We start from the raw sequence: 18,776 nt of genomic DNA, 5'->3' as shown, positions 1-18,776 counted from the left end.
AGTAAGAGAAGAGAGAGGGCAAGAAAGCAAAGAGAAGAGAAGAGAGCAAAGAGAGCGTACGTGGGCAGGGGTCTGTCTTTTAAAGGGGTTCTTTACACCTGTGTGCAGACTTAGTACCCATGGAACTCTGGGCTGACCAGGGTACTGCCTGAGTGGATCCTGCCAGGTAACAGGATTCTGACAGGGCCAGGCCAGCATAATGCCTGAATCTTTCACCATCAACTTCCAAAATTACAGAAATGACAGAAACAGCTGGCTGCCTGGTGACCCAAGGTTGCTCTGCAACATCAGGACATCCATCTTCAGCCTACAGGCCTAGAATATCTGGCAGGAGTTTTTATGAATAAAGAATTTTGAAGGACTGTCCTACCTTGTCTTGGCAAAGCTCAGCAGTCACCTTCTTTTGTGTCCTGCTTGTCCGTTTGGACAGTGTACTGTCAGCAGGGGAATTTTCTTGCCCAGTGGCTAGCTTTGTCACAAAGAAAGCAAACTCCATATGGAGGTTCTTCAGTGCCCATCATCCTTTTTTGAAGTAAATTGGTGCTTCCAGGAGCAGACATGTCTCACTGTCAAGAAAAGCCTTCTCTTATTAAAACATCTTAATAAATACTTATTTTGTAGGACTCTGAAGTGTTTGAAGACCAACTTTCTATCTAAAATATATTTTTTAACCTTGAAAGCATATTTACATGACTACAAGTTTGATTGTTATAGATGACTAACCTCTAACCTGCATTTTAAATTATCCGAAACAGTTTGTAGTAATAGCCTTTAAGGACTAGAACTATATTACATTTTACAATGAGCTGCATAGGTATAATATCTTAGACAAGTGTAAAAATTTGTGTGTGTGTGTGTGTGTGTGTGTGTGTGTGTGTGTGTGTTGTGTTAAAACAAAAATAACCTTAAATTTGTATCAATATACAAAAATCCATACCATTGTAAAATAGTTGAGATTAGCAGTTGTTTTTTTAGTTTAAAAGTAGATTCAATTGCCAGGTGTTGGTGGTGCATGCCTTTAATCTCAGCACTCGGGAGGCAGAGGCAGGAGGATCTCTGTGAGTTTGAGGCAGCCTAGACTCCAGAGCGAGTGCCAGGATAGGCTCCAAAGCTACACAGAGAAACCCTGTCTTGAAAAACAAACAAACAAAAAAGTAGATTCAATTATCTACCCTTTTATCCTATTATTTCTGTATCCCCCTTTTTTCTTTTCAGAATGAGATCCCTGAATCTAATTTCCTGTGCTTAGTTTTCTCTCTGACTATGACCAATAACAATTTGCAGCTAACCCTCCTAAGCAATGACAAACATCCACTAAGTGACCGAATCCACCCACCCCCACCTCTTGGTGCCCTTTGTTCTCTAGACTGTTCTGTGACATCTGGGGGTCACATTATCTTTAGTGGACCCTGAGAAAATTGGGATAATGGTCAAGTCCTGGGAAAGCTATCTGTAACATTTTTCTCCAGTCTCTGTGTAATGGGAAAGTACAGAGCTTATCTGAAGTCCTGGCTGGAGTAGTCTGTGAAGTTGGACCATCTCAGTTAGCAGCTTTAAAGTTATTCCAGGTGCAGAATTTTGAGGAAACTGTAACAGAGGCATTCTGAGAGGTGGGATCATCTGGGCTACTTATCTTTACTGGTGTCTGGGTTTTATTTTTTTTTCTGAAAATACACAAACTTTTAAAGGTAACAGATAGATCTGTATTAACACAAGTATGCATTGTGCAGTGTGTACTAGTCAGCTAAAGATGAGTTTTGTTTTATGTTTGAGCAGGTAAAAGGCATATGTCAACTTTATAAAGTCCATTTGGACTGCACAACCAAACTGTAATATAAATCTCTATCCATCTTATATGAAAGGATGGCATATAATAATAATAAGCCATGAGGACTCTGTAGACAACAAGATTTATTATGTCTCATCCAGTCTCAGAGTTGTTCCCATGTAGAGAGATCAGCATATACATCACCTATCCTGTAATCTTTTCTGGCTTCCTCCCTATGTCTGCAGCCAGGATCCTTAGGAGGTCTTCCCTGGTCAAATCTGATCTTGATTAACTTAGAAGAAATCCTATGGAAACAAGAGCATGACCTCTTCCCCATTGCAACACATTTTCTGACTTCTATTCTGAAGCCAAGACACCCCTAAAGTTTATAAGATGGTTTAATTCAGCAGTCCAATATCTCTCAAATGCTGCTGGTCTGTGTTCATTAGCATTTAACAAATTCAAAATCAATAAAGCATCATCTAAGATCCAAACTCCCTGTGTTATAATACTTCCCATCCTTAGGGGACTTTTTAAATATTCCTTTACCCAGAGGCAGGTGGATCTCTGTGAGTTCAAGACCAGCCTGGCCTACAAGAGCTAGTTCCAGGACAAGCTCCAAAGCCACAGAGAAACCCTGTCTCAAAAAACTAAAAAAAAAAAAAAAAAAAAAAAAAAAAAAAAAAAAAAAAATCCTTTACCCTCTCTTTAAAGACTATTTTAAAACTATTTGTTTTTTTTTTAAACGATTGTCTGTACCCACTTTCTTTTCTTTCCTTAGCACCTAGATGCCTTTTAAAGCATACTGTACCTTTTTAGAATTGTGTGTGTGTGTGTGTGTGTGTGTGTGTGTACTGACTTTATGCACTCTGACCATGTGAGCCAAGCCTTAAAGGGCCAGTCTGTCCAACGTGTAGATCTGATTAGCACATGATACTGGTGGCTGGCTCAAGACCACAGGCAGTGGCCAGTAGCCATGCCTCTATGCAGCAAACATTGGCCACTTGAGAGACTGGGAGTAGGAAGCCATGTCCAGCTCCTTGTCCAGAGCTTTTCTTAGTCCTATGTTTGGCCCTATATTTACATATTCAAGCCTCCACATAGGACACCAATCTATGTGTGTCAGTTCTTTTCTGTCCTACCCTTTTCATTATGGTTTTGTAATTTATTTCCAACACAGATGGGTTATTTTGGTTTGTATTCCATTTTGATGCCTTTCTACAATATCCTAGTTGTGTAGTTCCTCCCTACACCTTTCACTTTTTGATACTGAGTCTCATTTTATAGCCAAAGTTGGCCTGAAACTATGTAGTTCAGGCTGGCCTCAAATTCAGGTAGTCCTCCCAAGTCTTGGATTAAAGGTTGCTATGCCTGGCTGCTGGCTGATTATTTACTCTTAAAATCTATTGTGGGTCCTGCAAGTCAGATATATATTGTTGTTGTTTCCAGACAGAGTGTCTCTTGTAGCTTTGGAGACTGTCCTGGAACTCACTCAGTAGACCAGGCTGGCCTCAAACTCATAAAGAGCCACCTGCCTCTGCCCCCTGTGTGCTGGGATTAAAGATGTGCACCACCACCTCCCGGCCAGAGTTACATATTTCAAAAATGTTGTATTTAGGGTTATAAGTTAAGCTCAATGGTAGAGCAGGTGCCTAGCTTATGTGAACCTGGGGTTCTAGCCCCAGTACTGAAAAAAATAGACACAGGATGGGGAACGGAACCTAAAAAGACAGTTCAGCAGTTAAGAGCACTGACTGCTCTTGCAGAGGACCTGGGTTCTTTTCCTGGCACCACATGGTGGCTCACAACCACCTGTAATTCCAATTCCAGGTACTCTGATGCTCTCTTGAGGATGCCTCTTGGCCTCTGCAGGCTCCTGCACTCAAGTGGTGAACATAAACTCACACACACATGTATTCATGTATATATATATAATATATATATATATATATATATATATATATTCTCGAGCTGCATCTCGAGCACTGAGCCCTCCTATCTCCTGCAGTTAGCTGATTCTTTTAATTCTTAGGTATTGGTCCTGAATTCCTTGTACACAACAAGCAGATGCATGTGTGTCTCACGCCTACCTTTTTCTTGCATGTGATGCCCTTGATGAGGATAATTTTGTAGTAAGCCTTTTCCCCTTGAGCAATATAGCATATCACTGCAAGTCAGTTCCCAGAGCCTGTCCTTATGTTTTTTTTTTTAATTGTTTTGTTTTTTGTAAACAGCCACATCATACTCACTGTATGCACTTGCCATAGTTTGTTCAGTCACTCTCCTGTTTGAGCATTTAAATTGTTTCCAATATTTTGACATTACAAATAGCACTGCAGTTGATGTCACTAATCACTGGAGACATATTTCTAAATGTGGGGATGGCTGGCTCACACAGCAAGTGCGTATTTGAGTTTCATAGGTGTTGCTGAATTCCCCTCCAGAACGTTGTTTGGTGTAAATTCCTGCAGCAGTGTGTGAGTGTCCACTTCCTCAAAGTGTCACTATCAGAATGTGTTGGCAGACTTCTCAGTGTTTGCCAGTCTCACAGATGAGAAGTGTTTTAATTTATGCGGGTTTCAACATCTTCTTGCATATTTGAGGGCCACTCTGTATCTTTTTGGAAAAAAAAAGATAGACCATTACTTTTTTTTTTTAGATTTATTTTATGTGTGTGACTCTTTTGCCTGTGTGTATATCTGTGCCCCACATGCTTTCATGATACCTGTAGAGTTCAAAAGAGGGCATTGGATCCCCTGGAACTGGAGTGATAGGTGGTTGTGACCCACCATGTGGGTGCAAGGAACCAAACCTGGATCCTCTGGAAGAGCATCCAGTGTTCTTAACTGCTGAGCTGTCTTTCTAGAACCCCTTCTCCTCCTTCTCTTCTTCTCCTTTAGATTAAAATTAGATCATTTTAATGTGTTTTAATTTTTACAACCTAGTTTCTGGTTCTTGTGATGAGTGCAGACATGTTAGGTTATTTGATGGTATCTGGAAAGATCACATGGCAAAATGCCTACCAGGTAGCATGGACAAGGCCACATTTGTTCCCCAACTTTATGGGGGAAAATTGTATAATCTGGGTGTGGTAATGCATGCAGCCTTGGTTACATAGAGAGGTTTTGTCTGAAAACAGATGGAAGCTGGGCATGGTGGTGCCTGACCTTAATTCCAGCAAAGGCAGAGGCAGGCAGGTCTCTTAGTATTTGCAGCCACCCTGGTCTACAGAGAGTTCTAGGCCAGCCAGGGCTACATAGTGAAGCCCTGTCTTAAGGAAAGAAAAGAAAGATCATGTTGTCTACAGCTTCTTGCTTGTGTATATACCTGGCCTTATACAGAACCACAGGCCAGCCATGAAAGGCTTGCTTGTGGTCCCCAGTGTGGGTGGTAAACTGCCGTTCATCAGGCCGTCTCATGTCCCAGGGCCCCACTCACCGAGTTCATCTCAGGGACACTGCCCTTAGCAATAGTGTAGTGGGGCAGCAGGATTCCTTTCATCCCCAAAGAGTGTGACCCTGGCCTTCTGGAGACATATGCTCCTTGGACTTATAGGTCTCTCTAGTTAGCGGTTCTTCCAGCAGAGAATGCATGGGGAGCAGGCTCTTCCACACCCCCTTCTTCCCCACTGTTTGAACTCTTACACTTCTCCCTGGGCATGGATGCCCACACCAGAGGGACTTCCCATTTCCCAGACTTCTCTTTTGCTTGGGCTTGATCACTTTCACTTGGACTGCCCTTCCTTGTCCTGGGCCTGTTCATCCTTCTTGTGTTTTGTGTTTCTTCAAGGTTCTGTGTGTGCTAGGTATGGGCTGTATGGCCGAGCTACACTCCAGCCCTTTGTTTTTTCTGTTCATGCCTCTTTTTCTGGTGCTGGGTTTGGAACCCAGGGCCTTGCTCATGTTAAGAACTCTACCACTCAGGGCTGGAGAGATGGCTCAGTGGTTAAGAGCACTTACTGCTCTTCCAGAGGACCTGGGTTCAAATCTCAGTATCTACATGGCAGTTTAGAATTATCTGCAACTCCAGAACCCAACACCCTCACACAAACATACAGGGAAAACACCAATGAACACAATGCTCAGTACCCATAGCTCTTCCATTTGTGCATTCACATGTTCTCAGTGTGACATGGCAGGGTTAGCCTTCAGACTAGTCACCGTGCATTCATGAGCCTTTGGCTTTCCTTCTCTTTTCCTTGTGGTAATCTGAACAGCACCCACAGGCTTACACTGAAATCAAGTGTACCCATGCGATGGCCATCTCTGGGGTTAAATAAGCCCTTCTTTTTGGGGTCTTAGCAACAAGCAAGCTGACTTCATGTGGTCTGAAACAGGAAGGTACACTCCATACATCTTTTGCTTATGTGAATTGCTTATCAGTTTCTTTTCCAGTTCAGCCCAGATATACCTTCTTAGTAGGTAGCAGCATAGTTGGATATTACATGCTATTTATGGTTTTATTGCTGTGAAGAGATACCATGACCAAGGCAACTCTTTTATTTGTTTGTTTGTTTTTTCCAGACAGAGTTTCTCTGTGTAGCCCTAGCTGTCCTGAAACTCACTCTGTGGATCAGGCTGGCCTCAAACTCAGAGATCTGCCTGCCTCTGCCTCACTAATGCTGGGATTAAAGTCATGAACCACCATTGCCCAGCTAACCATGGCAACTCTTATAAAGGAAAACATTTAATTGGGGCTGGGTTACATTTCCAGAGGTTTAATCCGTTGTCATCATGGTGGGGAGCATGGCAACAGGCAAGCAGATATGATGCTGGAGAAGGAACTTGAGAGTTCTAGATAGAGATCAGCAGGCAGCACAAAGAGAGAGAGCCACTGGGCCTGGTTTGAGCATCTGAAACCTCAAGGCCCATCCGGTTGACATACCTCCTCCTACTAGCCTGACTCCTGTTGAGCCTATGGGGGCCATTTTCATCCAAACAACCACATATGCAGAGTGTCGTTATGCAATCAGGCTTGATATTAAGAAAAAAAGTGAATTCTCATTGTTCTATCTACAACACAGGTTTCCGAATCCCCAGAAGACCTTGGGTGTACACTGAGGCATCACAGTGCAGGGGTGGTGTACGAAGCTGCCACCGTGGAGGTGGCCGAGTCCGCATCCATCACACTGCAAGTACTGGTCACCACCCCAGGGGACATTTCTTGCCTCTGGGTCTTTAAGCACGGTTCCCTGGGCTGCCAGCCACATTTTGATTTACAAAACAGGTAAGGGTTTCAGAGCCAAATTTTCAGCATAAAATGTAGTTCGTTTGGACTCCCCCACATTTTTTTTCCCTTTCCCCAAAACTCAAAGTTCTCCTGTCTCTGTCTACAGAATGCTGAGATTATAGGCTTGGACTCCTAAGCCTGGCTCAGAATCCCTTCCAGCGTCCATCCATGTGTGCTGTAACTTATTTCTGGTGAAAGAATGAACTAAATGTAGAATTAGGGTACGGACAGATGACATTATGTATCTGTCAGTCACAGGAGGTGCCTCCCCAAAGGGAGGCTGAATGCAAGTGTGGGTGCCAGCTGACAGTGATGCATCTATCTCGGTTCTTCAGTTACAACAAACTAGACCTGCACAAGATACTACTAATGTGTCGCCAGGGGGTGGTGGTGCACGCCTTTCATCCCAGCACTCGGGAGGCAGAGGCAGGCGGATCTGTGTGAGTTCGAGGCCAGCCTGGTCCACAGGAGTTCCAGGACAGCCAGGGCTTTGTTACGAAAACAAAGAAAGAAAGAAAGATTGATAATGTTGTGGATATATGGTGGGAAGGGCAAATCCAAAACTACTCTAAAAAAATAGAATCGTGGGCATTGAAAGACGGCTCAGTGGTTAAGAGCACTGGCTGCTCTTCCGAGGATCCAGGTTGGGTTCCCACCACCCACACAGCCACTCACAACCATCTGTAACTCCAGTCCCAGGAGATCTGATGCCTTCTGTTGGCCTCCATGGGACATTGCATGCAAGTGGTATGCGTATATATGTGCATACAGACACTCATTCATACATGTATAATAAGAATAAATAAAATATTTAAAATTAAATAATTTACTATTTATTTACTTTTTTGGGTTGTGTTTTGGTTTTATTTTATTTTTCAAGATTGGGTTTCTCTGTGTAGTCCTGGCTGTCCTGGAACTCACTCTGTAGACCAGGCTGGCCTCAAATTCAGAGATCCACCTGCCTTTGCTTCCCAAGTGCTGGGATTAAAGGTGTTCACCATCACTGCCTGGCAAAAATAATTTATGTAATTTGAAATCTTGATTTGCTCCGACAAAATAAGTATTTTGTTATTGGACATAAGATGCAGCTCTAAAAAAAGTTTTAATAATTAATAATACTTTGTAAACTTGTAAGAGACTTAAAACTGTGGGGTTTCCCAATGACATAGGCCTCTCACCTGATTTTGAGGGTAGGCAAAACTTACAGCCAGGCTGATTGATAGCACTCAGGCTGGTGCAGGACCAGAATCGTGTTCTCCACAGAGCAGCCCTCAGGGCCACAGCCTCGAGGACAGGCTCGAGTGACTCAGGGTGAACTTGATGCTTTTGGTTCTGAGTGTTTTCCAGAGTAGCCAGACCTCTTTCTCATTTCACAGAGGGATCATTTCCATGGTCATGTTGAATGTGACAGAGACGCAGACTGGAGAATACCTACTGTATATTCAGAGTGAAGCCACCAACTACACAGTACTGTTCACAGTGAGTATACGAAGTAAGTCCAGCTCACTCCTGGGTACTCCAGCACCCCATGGGAGTACCTCAAGACTGGGTATTCCAGCACCCCATGGGAGTACCTCAAGACTGGGTACTCCAGTATCCCATGGGAGTACCTCAAGTCTGGGTACTCCAGCACCCCATGGGAGTACCTCAAGACTGGGTACTCCAGCACCCCATGGGAGTACCTCAAGTCTGGGTACTCCAGCACCCCATGGGAGTACCTCAAAGACTGGGTACTCCGGTATCCCATGGGAGTACCTCAAGTCTGGGTACTCCAGCACCCCTTGGGAGTACCTCAAGACTGGGTACTCCAGCACCCCATGGGAGTACCTCAAGACTGGGTACTCCAGTATCCCACGGGAGTGCCCTGGGACTCACTGTACTCTCCCTCACCAAATTCAGATAGTCAGAGTCTTTCAACACAGAGCTGGAAGAACTAGAAAAGAGCTGGAAGACTTGGGAATGAAAAAAATTCTGTCTCTTTAAATTTTTCCCAGACTAACTTCAAACTCCTGTAGGCTAGGGTTGCCTTGAATTTCTTCCTGCCTCAGTCTCCAAGTATTTGATTGCAGGTACTCGGTACCATGATGACTAAATGTCCTGAGTTCTAATTCTGATTCTAATTCTACCAACTTTCGAGGGTTGCTAAGTCTGTCTAAGGCTTAACTCCCTTATCTGTAATGAGAGGATGAAAATACATGCCTCTGGATTGGCGGTGGCTCACAAGTAAAAACAATGGCTGCTCTTGCAGGGGACCTGGATTGGGTTCCAAGCATCTTCATGGCAGCTCACAACTACTGTAACTCCACTCCCAGAGGATCCAACACCCTTCTGACCTTTGGGAACTACATGTACATGATGAGGGACAGACAATACTCAGGCTAAACACCCTTGCATGTAAAAAATGAAACGGGATCAATTTATCTAAAAAAAAAAAAAAAAAAAATAGATGCCTCTCAGACTGCAAGGCCTTGGTGTGACCTCACAGAACTTCCTGACATAAAGTCACTGTTCCGGTCTCCTACACCCAGCAACACAGACCAGACACATGCTGTTGCTGAACACTTGAACTTTGGCTAGTGTAACCGAGGAACCAAATTCTTTATTTTATTTCATGTAAACTAATTAAAATTTGAAATTAAATAACCACATGTAGCCAGTGGCCACTGTGGTGGACGAAGCTGGTTTATGCAAGTGCAAGCTGTCCAGTGGTTGGTTCGCTGCACAGTTGGTAGCTGTGTGAGTAGTAGAGACGCCACCAGCATGGGTCCTCTGGCTTCTGTTCATTTGGTACCATTACTTGCAGGCCTCATGTGTGCAGACTCGGTGCTGTGCATACCACACACCTGTTTTCCTTCCCGTCACTGTGGAGGTGGCTGCATGCATGGAGCCTTGAGTCTTGGGGGGCTGAGGCAGAGTTGACACCATTGCAACTAAGTTGCCTGCTGCACATTGCTAGGACTTGCCAGGCTGCTTTCTTCCCTGTCAGAGACTCAGCTTTGCAAAGCCAGGGTAGTGTGCAGCCACAGAGGGGCCTGTCCAGACTGCCACAGAGACCATTTGTTGAGGAGCTCTGTGTGCCTTATCTCAGGTGCTCACAGAGGTTGGCCTGCGCGTTGATATGAACACAGACACCTGACGTATTTGTGACTGGCAAATCCAGGGGCCCATGAGAGCCAGGTCTGCACTTGCTCATCACTCACTCTGGGCCTGTGTGACACTTGTGGTCTTACAGTCATAGCATTGGGGAACATGCTAAGTATAAGCATTGCAGCTTGGCTGGAAAGGTATCCTAGCAGCCAGGAGCCAAGTAATAACACAAGGTCACATCGTGCAACAAACCTCACACAATAGATTTATTGGGAGGGAAAAAAGCCAGGAGGTGACTGCCTCTGCTTGAATGAGAAACAAAACAGCAGCAAACTGAACAGGATAGAGGGCTTACATAGGGTTTTGGGGAAGTGTGTGTGTGTGGGGGGGTACTTTTCAGGGTGGAGATTGGTGGGATTTCATGTTCAGAGATTGGGTTTTTTACTCTGTAGGGTGGGGTCAGGGTCCAGCAGTTAGGGCAGGTAGGTGGTTAGAGGTCTTCAGAGGACCTCGCTCAGGGGCCTTACACTAGGTTCCCTGAGGGATATCACCTTGGACAAAGTCAAGTACAGAGTAACTTCACCTATATTCTCTGAGTTGTCTTGAGCCTTCACCCCTGCCCCCTTCCTACCTCCTCAGCCCTCTTGTAGAACATTAAGTATGGGCTCCACGCCCGATGAGAATACAGAATGTCGTAGGCACTTTTCTCTCTCTTGCTACATTGCTGTGTAGCTGTGTGTGCTGAGTGGAAGATCCTCTGTGTCTCTGTTATATTTACAGTGGCTTCCTTTTTACTTTAAGTTCTATGTCCATAATTCTGGCTCTTAGGAAGCTGAGGCAGGAGGATCCCAAGCTTGGTGCCAGCCTGAGCTGCATAGTGAGTTCTAGGCTAGACTGTTTCAAAAAAAAGGGGGGGGGAATAAAGGGGACTGGAAAGATGAATCAGTGATTAAAAGCATTGCTGTTCTTCCAGGGGACCACAGGGTTCAATTGCCAGCATCCACATGGCGGCTGGCAACCATCCATAATTGAAGTTCCTTGGGATTCAACACCCCCCCCAAAAAAAAATGTAAATTATACCTTTCCAGCATTTCCTGAGTGGTGAGCTGTGAAATGAAAAATAGGAGAGACTAGCAACTCCAGTGTGGAGGAGAGACTAGCAACTCCAGCATAGAGGAGTTAGTCATAAACTCAGTCAGTGGTCAAAAGTGGGGCATAGTTACAAAAATAAAAAAATCCACACCTCATTATTGTTTTAAAAAATTAATAGTTTTTTTTTTGACAGAATCTTACTTTATTTTTGGCTGGCCCTCTATAGACCATGCTGCCCATGAATGCACAGAGATCTATCTGCCTGCCTCTGCCTCTGCCTCTGCCTCTGCCACCCATGTGTGGGACAATAGTGTGTGCCACCACTCCTGGCATTATACTATTCTTAATTTTGCATTTTCTTTTTCAGATGAAAAAGAACAAAACAGATCAATCAAGATAGCAAAGTGCAGGCCGGGCGGTAATGGCGCACGCCTTTGATCCCAGCACTCAGGAGGCAGAGGCAGGAGGATCTCTGTGAGTTTGAGACCAGCCTGGCCTACAAGAGCTAGTTCCAGGACAACCTCCAAAGCCACAGAGAAACCCTGCCTCGAAAAGCAAACAAACAAACAAAAAGATAGCAAAGTGCTTGGAATTCCTGCTGTTAGGAGCAGCTCAGGAAATGGGGGATGATTAGTGTAATGTAGGGGTCTTCTGAGGAGGGGAGATTGGTTGGAGTGACACAGGGAAAGTGATCTGGGGTCTGCCTTGGGAACCCTAGCTCACAGAAATACCTTGTGTGGTAATAAGCTCCCAAAGCCTCAGTTTCTAATGTAAGGTACTTAAAGGGTTGTGTAGAGACAAAGCAGCAAGGTTTTTCTTCTTTTACAAAAGTCTCAGTGTGTAGCCCAGGCTGGCTCTAATCTCACAATTTTCTCACTTCCTACATTTGGGGGTTGCGGGTGTGCACCATCACACCTGGTTATCACACAATGCTGTATTTAAGAAAAAAAAAGTTGTTGAAGTAGGGGGTTCAACCTTTGAATATTGCAACATATTGTGGTCTGCAAATGTCTTGTCCCCACTCATAAATATTCTGGGACCATGACACTTATGGAGTGGCTGCAGGTTGGACATGCCTGGATATCCCTAAAAATGTGTAGAATTGGAACCAAGTTTAGAAGTCACTGGGTTAAAAAAAAAAAAAAAATGAAAACTACCACGGAATGGGAAAAGATACTTACAGTTTATAACCCACTCCAGATTACTAGTAATAATATATAAAGAGCATCTATAAATAAATAAGGAACAAAACTAAAGCAAAATATCCCCTTCTCAGTAGTTGTATAAAGTGGGTAGTCATTTTTTGTATGTGTATTTTATGTTTGTATGTGTGTGTGTGTGTGTGTAGCAGTCTAGTCTGAATGGGAAGCTAAGCTAAACTTCTAAATTCTGCTCTAGGTTTAGCTCTATCCTATTCTGTTTCCACTGTTCTCTGTTGTATTAATTTGCACCTAGTTGTAGATTTTAAACTTTGAGTAAGAGCTAAGCTCTGCTTTTGCTCGTTTTTTTTTTTCTCCTTTTACACTATGTCATGTGTAAAAGGAGAAAAGACTTCACCTTACTTATTCATCTATGGATTTGTGAACCCCAAGAGACTGACAAGAGACCACATGTAAAACTGACCTTGACCTCACACTCAGCATGGTGGCACACACCTTTAATCCCGGAACTAGGGAGTCAGAGGCAGGAAGAGCTCTTGTGAGTTTGAGACCAGCCTGGTCTAGGTAGAAAGTTCCATGACAGCCAAGGCTGCATAGGGAGATGCTGTCTCAAAATAAGCACACAAACAAACAAACAAAACCCTGACATCACCTGAGGGTGGTGGGAGCCAGACTGTGCCCTGGTAAGATAGACCAGATGTTTGGAAATGGCATGGAATGTTTTTTGAGGGACTGCTAAGACAGTTTTAAGTATTAAGTGGCAGTATGTTGTCATGCCGCAGATACGCAGCTGTATGTACTGAGAAGACCTTATTTCAGGAAGGTGGAAAACCAGGACGCGCTGGTGTGCGTGTCCGAGAGTGTTCCGGAGCCCACGGTGGAGTGGGTGCTCTGCAGTTCCCCCGGGGAGAGGTAAGGCACACCTCATCGTGACTGTGGCCACTGTTCCTGTCAGAACATTGATTGTTTTCTTCCATGCTTGAAGTCAAACTATATGTGGAATTTGATCCCCCCACCCCACGTTTTGACAAAATGATTGCTGTGGATTTCATGGGGAGGAAATGGGTGATTTATGGTAAGTGGGCCTTGGAAAGCCACAGGGTAGTCGAGGGGCTCTCCCAGCCATTCCCTACAAAAGGAGGACTTAACTGTGATCTTTGGATCCCAGATCATCTGAGTCGGGGAGCTATAACAGCCTTATATGTAAGAAGTGTCTTGTGAGTAAATGTTTACTTTGTGATCGTTCTGTTTACTCTGGAGAAGCCATTTATAGAATTGTTAAAAAGATGGAATCCAGAGCCTGAGAACCCAGCTTTTTTTTCCAAGCTGTGTGGCCTCAGACAAGATCCTTAAGCTCTCTGTGCCTCGTCAGAAGAGTGAGGCTGGAAGAAAAACAAGCAAAATAAACAGGTTTTTGTTTTTATTATCTATGAGTGCTCTGTCTGCAGGTATTCCTGCAGGCCAGAAGAAGGCATCAGATCTCATTACAGATGGTTGTGAGTCACCATGTGGTTGCTGGGAATTGAATCCAGGTCCTCTGGAAGAGTAGCCAGTGCTCTTAACCGCTGAGCCATCTCTCCAGGCCTGACTTAGATTTTTAAAAGAAGAATGGGATTACCCAGATGGCAGAGTGAGTTGAGATGTGAGGCCACAGAGTAGGTACCAGGCACAGAGTGCAAGTCACCTTCTGCTTGTCACTGAGCTAGAGCTGAGCTCCCACTGGGTAAGAAGCCTTGTGGTCCCAACTAGCCAAATCAGTGATACTATTTGCTGAAAAGTAAATGGGACAAAGCAGAAGAGAAGAAAAGGAAAATCAGTGTCTCAAATACTATTAATGTGATCTTGAATTTTATGAAAAAAGAAATGATGACCTGAACTGTGTGTGTGTGTGTTTGACATACATGTGTGTACATACATGTATATGTATATGTATATGTATATGTATATGTATATGTATATGTATATGTACATAATGTTTGTATAGAATAAGAAGGTTGGAATACTGTCACATCAGTGTGACAACATTTGTCTTGGGGTGATAGGAAATGGGCGATTTATAATTAGAAAGAAAAGTGCACTTGATTCAGAGGAGAAAGACAGGAGTAAGGACAGCCCCCAAAGCTGTCACATGCCCTGGGAAAGCCATGTGGAGGCATTTCTGCTGAGGCAGGAGAATGTCACTTTGTGAACACTACTGTGGTCTGGTGGTCTTCCCTAGAAGTCTCACTTTTTTTGCCTTTTCTCTCCAGTTTGTGTTGGGAACTCACTACCCCTGCCCCCAGTTGGCAGTGTCAGCCTCTCTCTGTATGATCCTCATCTGTACTTGCCAGTCTTTTGTTTGTTTGTTTTATTTTTGTTTTTCCAGACAGGGTTTCTCTGTGTAGCTTTGGAGTGTGATGATATGTTATGCATGATTTATTAAAGCCACTGAAGATCAGAGAAGCATAGCAGCTAAGCCAGTAGATCTTGCCTCTACTAAGCTAAAATGGCAATCCTGTCTCCACGAATCCTCAGAGGCAAAAGCTCGAGTTCTGTCTCCTCCTGCCTTTTAGTCCTTTCTCTGCCCAGCCAAATCACTCCTGTCTCCACCTCCCTAGTGCCGGGATTAAAGGCGTGTGATCCCAAGTGCTGAGATCACCTTTGTGTGAGCTGTTTCTTTTAGGACTGAATTAATTTCGTGTAGTCAGTGTGGCTTTGAACTAACAGACTGTCTACCTCTTAATCCTGAGTCATGGGATTAAAGGTGTGTGCCACCACTACCTGACCTGTATAGCTTGTGGTTGGCTTTGCTTTCTGAATCCTCAGTCAAGCTTTAATAAATCATAAATAATATATCACTACATTGGTGCCTGTTCTGGAATTTGCTCTGTACATCAGTCTGGTCTCAAACTCACAGAAATCCGATTGCCTCTTCCTCCCAAAGCTGTGCTTCTTGTCACCTGCTTTCTTTCTCAGTGTTTCCCTTTTTCTTTTTTACTTGTCTTTAAATCACAACTAGAAAAAACAAAAACAAACAAACAAACAAACAAAAAACAGGTCACCAAGCATTTCTGTGTAATGACATACACCTATAATCCCAGCACTCAGAAAGCTGAGGTGAGAGGACACTCAGAGTCTTAAGCCAGCCTGAACGACCTGGAGAGACCCTATCTAGGAAAAAAGTCACTAAACCCCCCACCCCCCAAAAAAAGTCTACAGGTAATCATGTACTATTGTTTTAATTAGAGTAGCTGGCTGGTCCTGAGAATCCCAAGCTGAATACAGTTGAGTTTTGCTACTTTTTCAATGGCTCTTTAATTCCTTCCATCCCTTCCAATATACTTTGTAGCTTGGTCTCTGGGTGTTGTTGAACCCAGGGCTTTGAATATGCTGTTACACAGTCTACACCAAGTGGTGCTGCCAGCCTGTGATCTGTCACTCTGAAACATTTCATGAAGGAAACTCATTTTCTGATTGCAGCTGTAAAGAAGAAGGTCCTGCTGTTATCAGGAAGGAGGAAAAGGTACTTCGTGAGCTATTCGGAGCAGACATCAGGTGCTGTGCAAGAAACGAACTGGGCCGAGAATGCACCAAGCTATTCACCATAGGTAACTGGGGGCTGTCACCTATGTGCTGTTAGTGACTATTCCTTGGAATGCCGTTGGGACTGAGAGCATCTGCTTAGGTAATCATTCAACTTCAGACATTCATTTTTCTTTCTTTCATAGCACTTTGTTTAACTTGCCTTTATTTAGGTGCTGGGCTCGAACCCAGGGACTCTGAGTGTGTGCTCTGCGACCATGTTCCACTGCAGATGCTTCATACCACCTTATTACATTTATTTATTGTGTGTGTGGGGGGGTGAATGCATTCACTACAGTAAGCATATGGAGGTCAGAGGACAACTTGTGAGAGTCTGTTCTCTCAACCCATCTTATGGGGCCTGGGATCAAATTCAGACCATCCAGCAGGGCAGTGGGCACCTTTACTCGCTGAGCCATCTCCATGGCCTATTCAAGCCATTTCAAACGTCATACTATAGATTCTGTAAGTGGGGATTTCTTTAACAAAGGGGATTCCATCTTTGGAGTATTGTTCTATCTTGTCATTTCTGGGGACAGAGTGCAGGGCTTCTCTAGGCTGGCCTCTTTCATTGTGCTATTCTCAGTTCAAGATCGTTTTGATTTGTTATTAGTAATATTGGGGACACTGACACCTTTGCTTTTCAACATCTTCACTTTTTTTTCTTAATTGGGTTATTTTTATCTTCTAGATCTAAATCAAGCTCCTCAGACCACACTGCCTCAGTTATTCCTGAAAGTGGGGGAACCCTTGTGGATGAGGTGCAAGGCCATCCATGTGAACTATGGATTTGGGCTCACTTGGGAGCTAGAAAACCAAGCCCTGGAGGAGGTAATGGCACCATTGGTATTTACAGCGAGCGCCCCTGCACTGCTGGCAGCCTGAATTGCAGACTCCTGTTTCGTTAACACACAGGGCAGCTACTTTGAGATGAGCACCTACTCCACAAACAGAGCTATGATCCGCATTCTGCTGGCTTTTGTGTCCTCTGTGGGAAGAAACAACACTGGATATTACACCTGCTCATCTTCAAAACATCCCAGCCAGTCAGCGCTGGTGACCATCCTAGGTAACACAGGTGGCTCGGGAAAGCTCGTTTGTTTGGTTTTGTTTTTTGAGACAGAGTCTCCCTATGTAGCCTTGGCTATCCTGGAACTCACCGTATAGATCGTCTGGCCTCGAACTGTGTGTCTCCCGAGTGCTGGGATTATCGGCATGTGCCACTACACTCAGCTCTACTTGTATTTGTGGTTGCTTTTGGAAACTGTAAAGGGAGGCTGGTGAGATGGCTCAGTCACTAGAGATGATCATGGCCTGAGTTCCATCCCTGGGACCCCTGGTAGAAGGAGAGAACTGATTCCTGTAGGTTGTTCTCTGACCTCTACATGTGGTCTTTGCCGAATGTGCCACCCAAAACACAATATGTAAGTGTAACTTAAAAAAACAAAAACAAAAAAAAAAACTTTATTTTTATTTATATGCATGGGCGTTTTGCCCACACCTATGTCTGTGCCCCAACGTATGTGTAGTGCCTACAGAGGCCAGAAGAAAGTGTCAGTTCCTTTGGGTCTGGAGTTACAGGTGGCTGTGAGCCACCATGCTGATGCTGAGAATTGAACGAAAGTTCTCTGGAAGAGCAGCCAGTGCTCTAACTTCTGAGCCATCTCTCCAGCCAAAAGTTGTAAAGGAAACTGGTGAGAATAGTGTGGTCAAGATAAGCTTCCTCTAGCCTTCCTCTCCAGTTTGCCACTGACTTTGCTCAGACCACATTGCAATGGCATCAATCTGTCTGCCTGACTTTGTCCTACATAGACCGTAACTTCCTATGGATGGGGCAGTTCCTTCTATACTTGGAGTCCCAGAACCTGGTACTAAATGCCTGCCTAATGAATCCTTGTCCTGGGAATGTGCTTAGTCATGGCTGTGAGAACCATTCCCACGCTGGGTGGATGCGAATTATGGAGGCATGCCCTCAAGAGGTTCAGAATAACAACCACATATAGGTGATGTCACCCTAGGGTGAAGGCTTTAGCGATGTGAGCCACCTAAGGAGACAGCTGTGCTCTTGACAGAACAATATGGAGGATCATGAGGAAGCCTTGTGCATGTTGCTTTTTGTTTACCATATAGAGCATTGATTTGTACCTGGAGATTTTTTGACATGGGGTTTGTCCCTGGGTCCTCAGGAAGGGGAGTGTGCCCTTTCAGCTTCTGAGCCACCCTTCCAGCTCTAACGTCCTATCCCTAGTAAAATCCTGACTATAAAAGATGAGTTCAGTCCGGCATCTGGGGCCGAAGCTCCTGTGCTTCTTCTTGGACTACCCCAACCTACAGCTCGAAAGCGACTGTGCTTTCTTGCATTAAACTGACAAATTAAAAAAAAAATCGTTTTATTGTAAGTCTTAATGAAGCCAGCTTGGTCCACATTTCAGGTTCCAAGTTAGCTACACAGTAAAACCCTGTTTTTTTTTGTTTTATGAGGGGTGTGTGTGTGTGTGTGTGTGTGTAAGATTATTTTACCATCCTAATACAAATGTGAATATCTACTTTGTAAACTTTCCGTCTACAGAAAAAGGATTCATAAATGCTACCAGCTCACGGGAAGAGTATGAAATTGACCCATACGAAAAGTTCTGCTTTTCGGTCAGGTTTCAAGCATACCCACGGATCCGATGTACGTGGACCTTCTCTCAAACATCATTTCCTTGTGAACAAAGTGGCCTGGAGGATGGATACAGGTGAGACAGCGTGGAGCACAGTTCTCCACCCTCGCCCTTGCAAAGGACAGGGTTGTATTTGTGGAAGTGAATTCTCTCAGTACACACACACACACACACACACACACACACACACACACACACCCTCCCCCTCCTCCACTG

General features: G+C 44.3%; 1 protein-coding gene across 1 annotated transcript in view; it reads left to right on the top strand.

Moving 5' to 3' along the window:
• Flt3 (fms related receptor tyrosine kinase 3) overlaps positions 1-18,776 on the top strand; it is an 85,301-nt gene that overhangs the window by 29,142 nt on the left and 37,383 nt on the right. The window contains exons 3-9 of the mRNA XM_035444153.1: positions 6,792-6,994; positions 8,374-8,489; positions 13,119-13,248; positions 15,796-15,923; positions 16,589-16,728; positions 16,813-16,966; positions 18,467-18,635. Coding sequence (XP_035300044.1) covers positions 6,792-6,994; positions 8,374-8,489; positions 13,119-13,248; positions 15,796-15,923; positions 16,589-16,728; positions 16,813-16,966; positions 18,467-18,635 — 1,040 coding nt within the window. The remainder of the gene's footprint in view (positions 1-6,791; positions 6,995-8,373; positions 8,490-13,118; positions 13,249-15,795; positions 15,924-16,588; positions 16,729-16,812; positions 16,967-18,466; positions 18,636-18,776) is intronic.

Source organism: Cricetulus griseus, chromosome 4 (assembly GCF_003668045.3).
Source record: "Cricetulus griseus strain 17A/GY chromosome 4, alternate assembly CriGri-PICRH-1.0, whole genome shotgun sequence".
In the NCBI taxonomy this organism is placed as follows: domain Eukaryota; kingdom Metazoa; phylum Chordata; class Mammalia; order Rodentia; family Cricetidae; genus Cricetulus; species Cricetulus griseus.
This window is presented reverse-complemented; position numbering and strand designations above follow the sequence as displayed.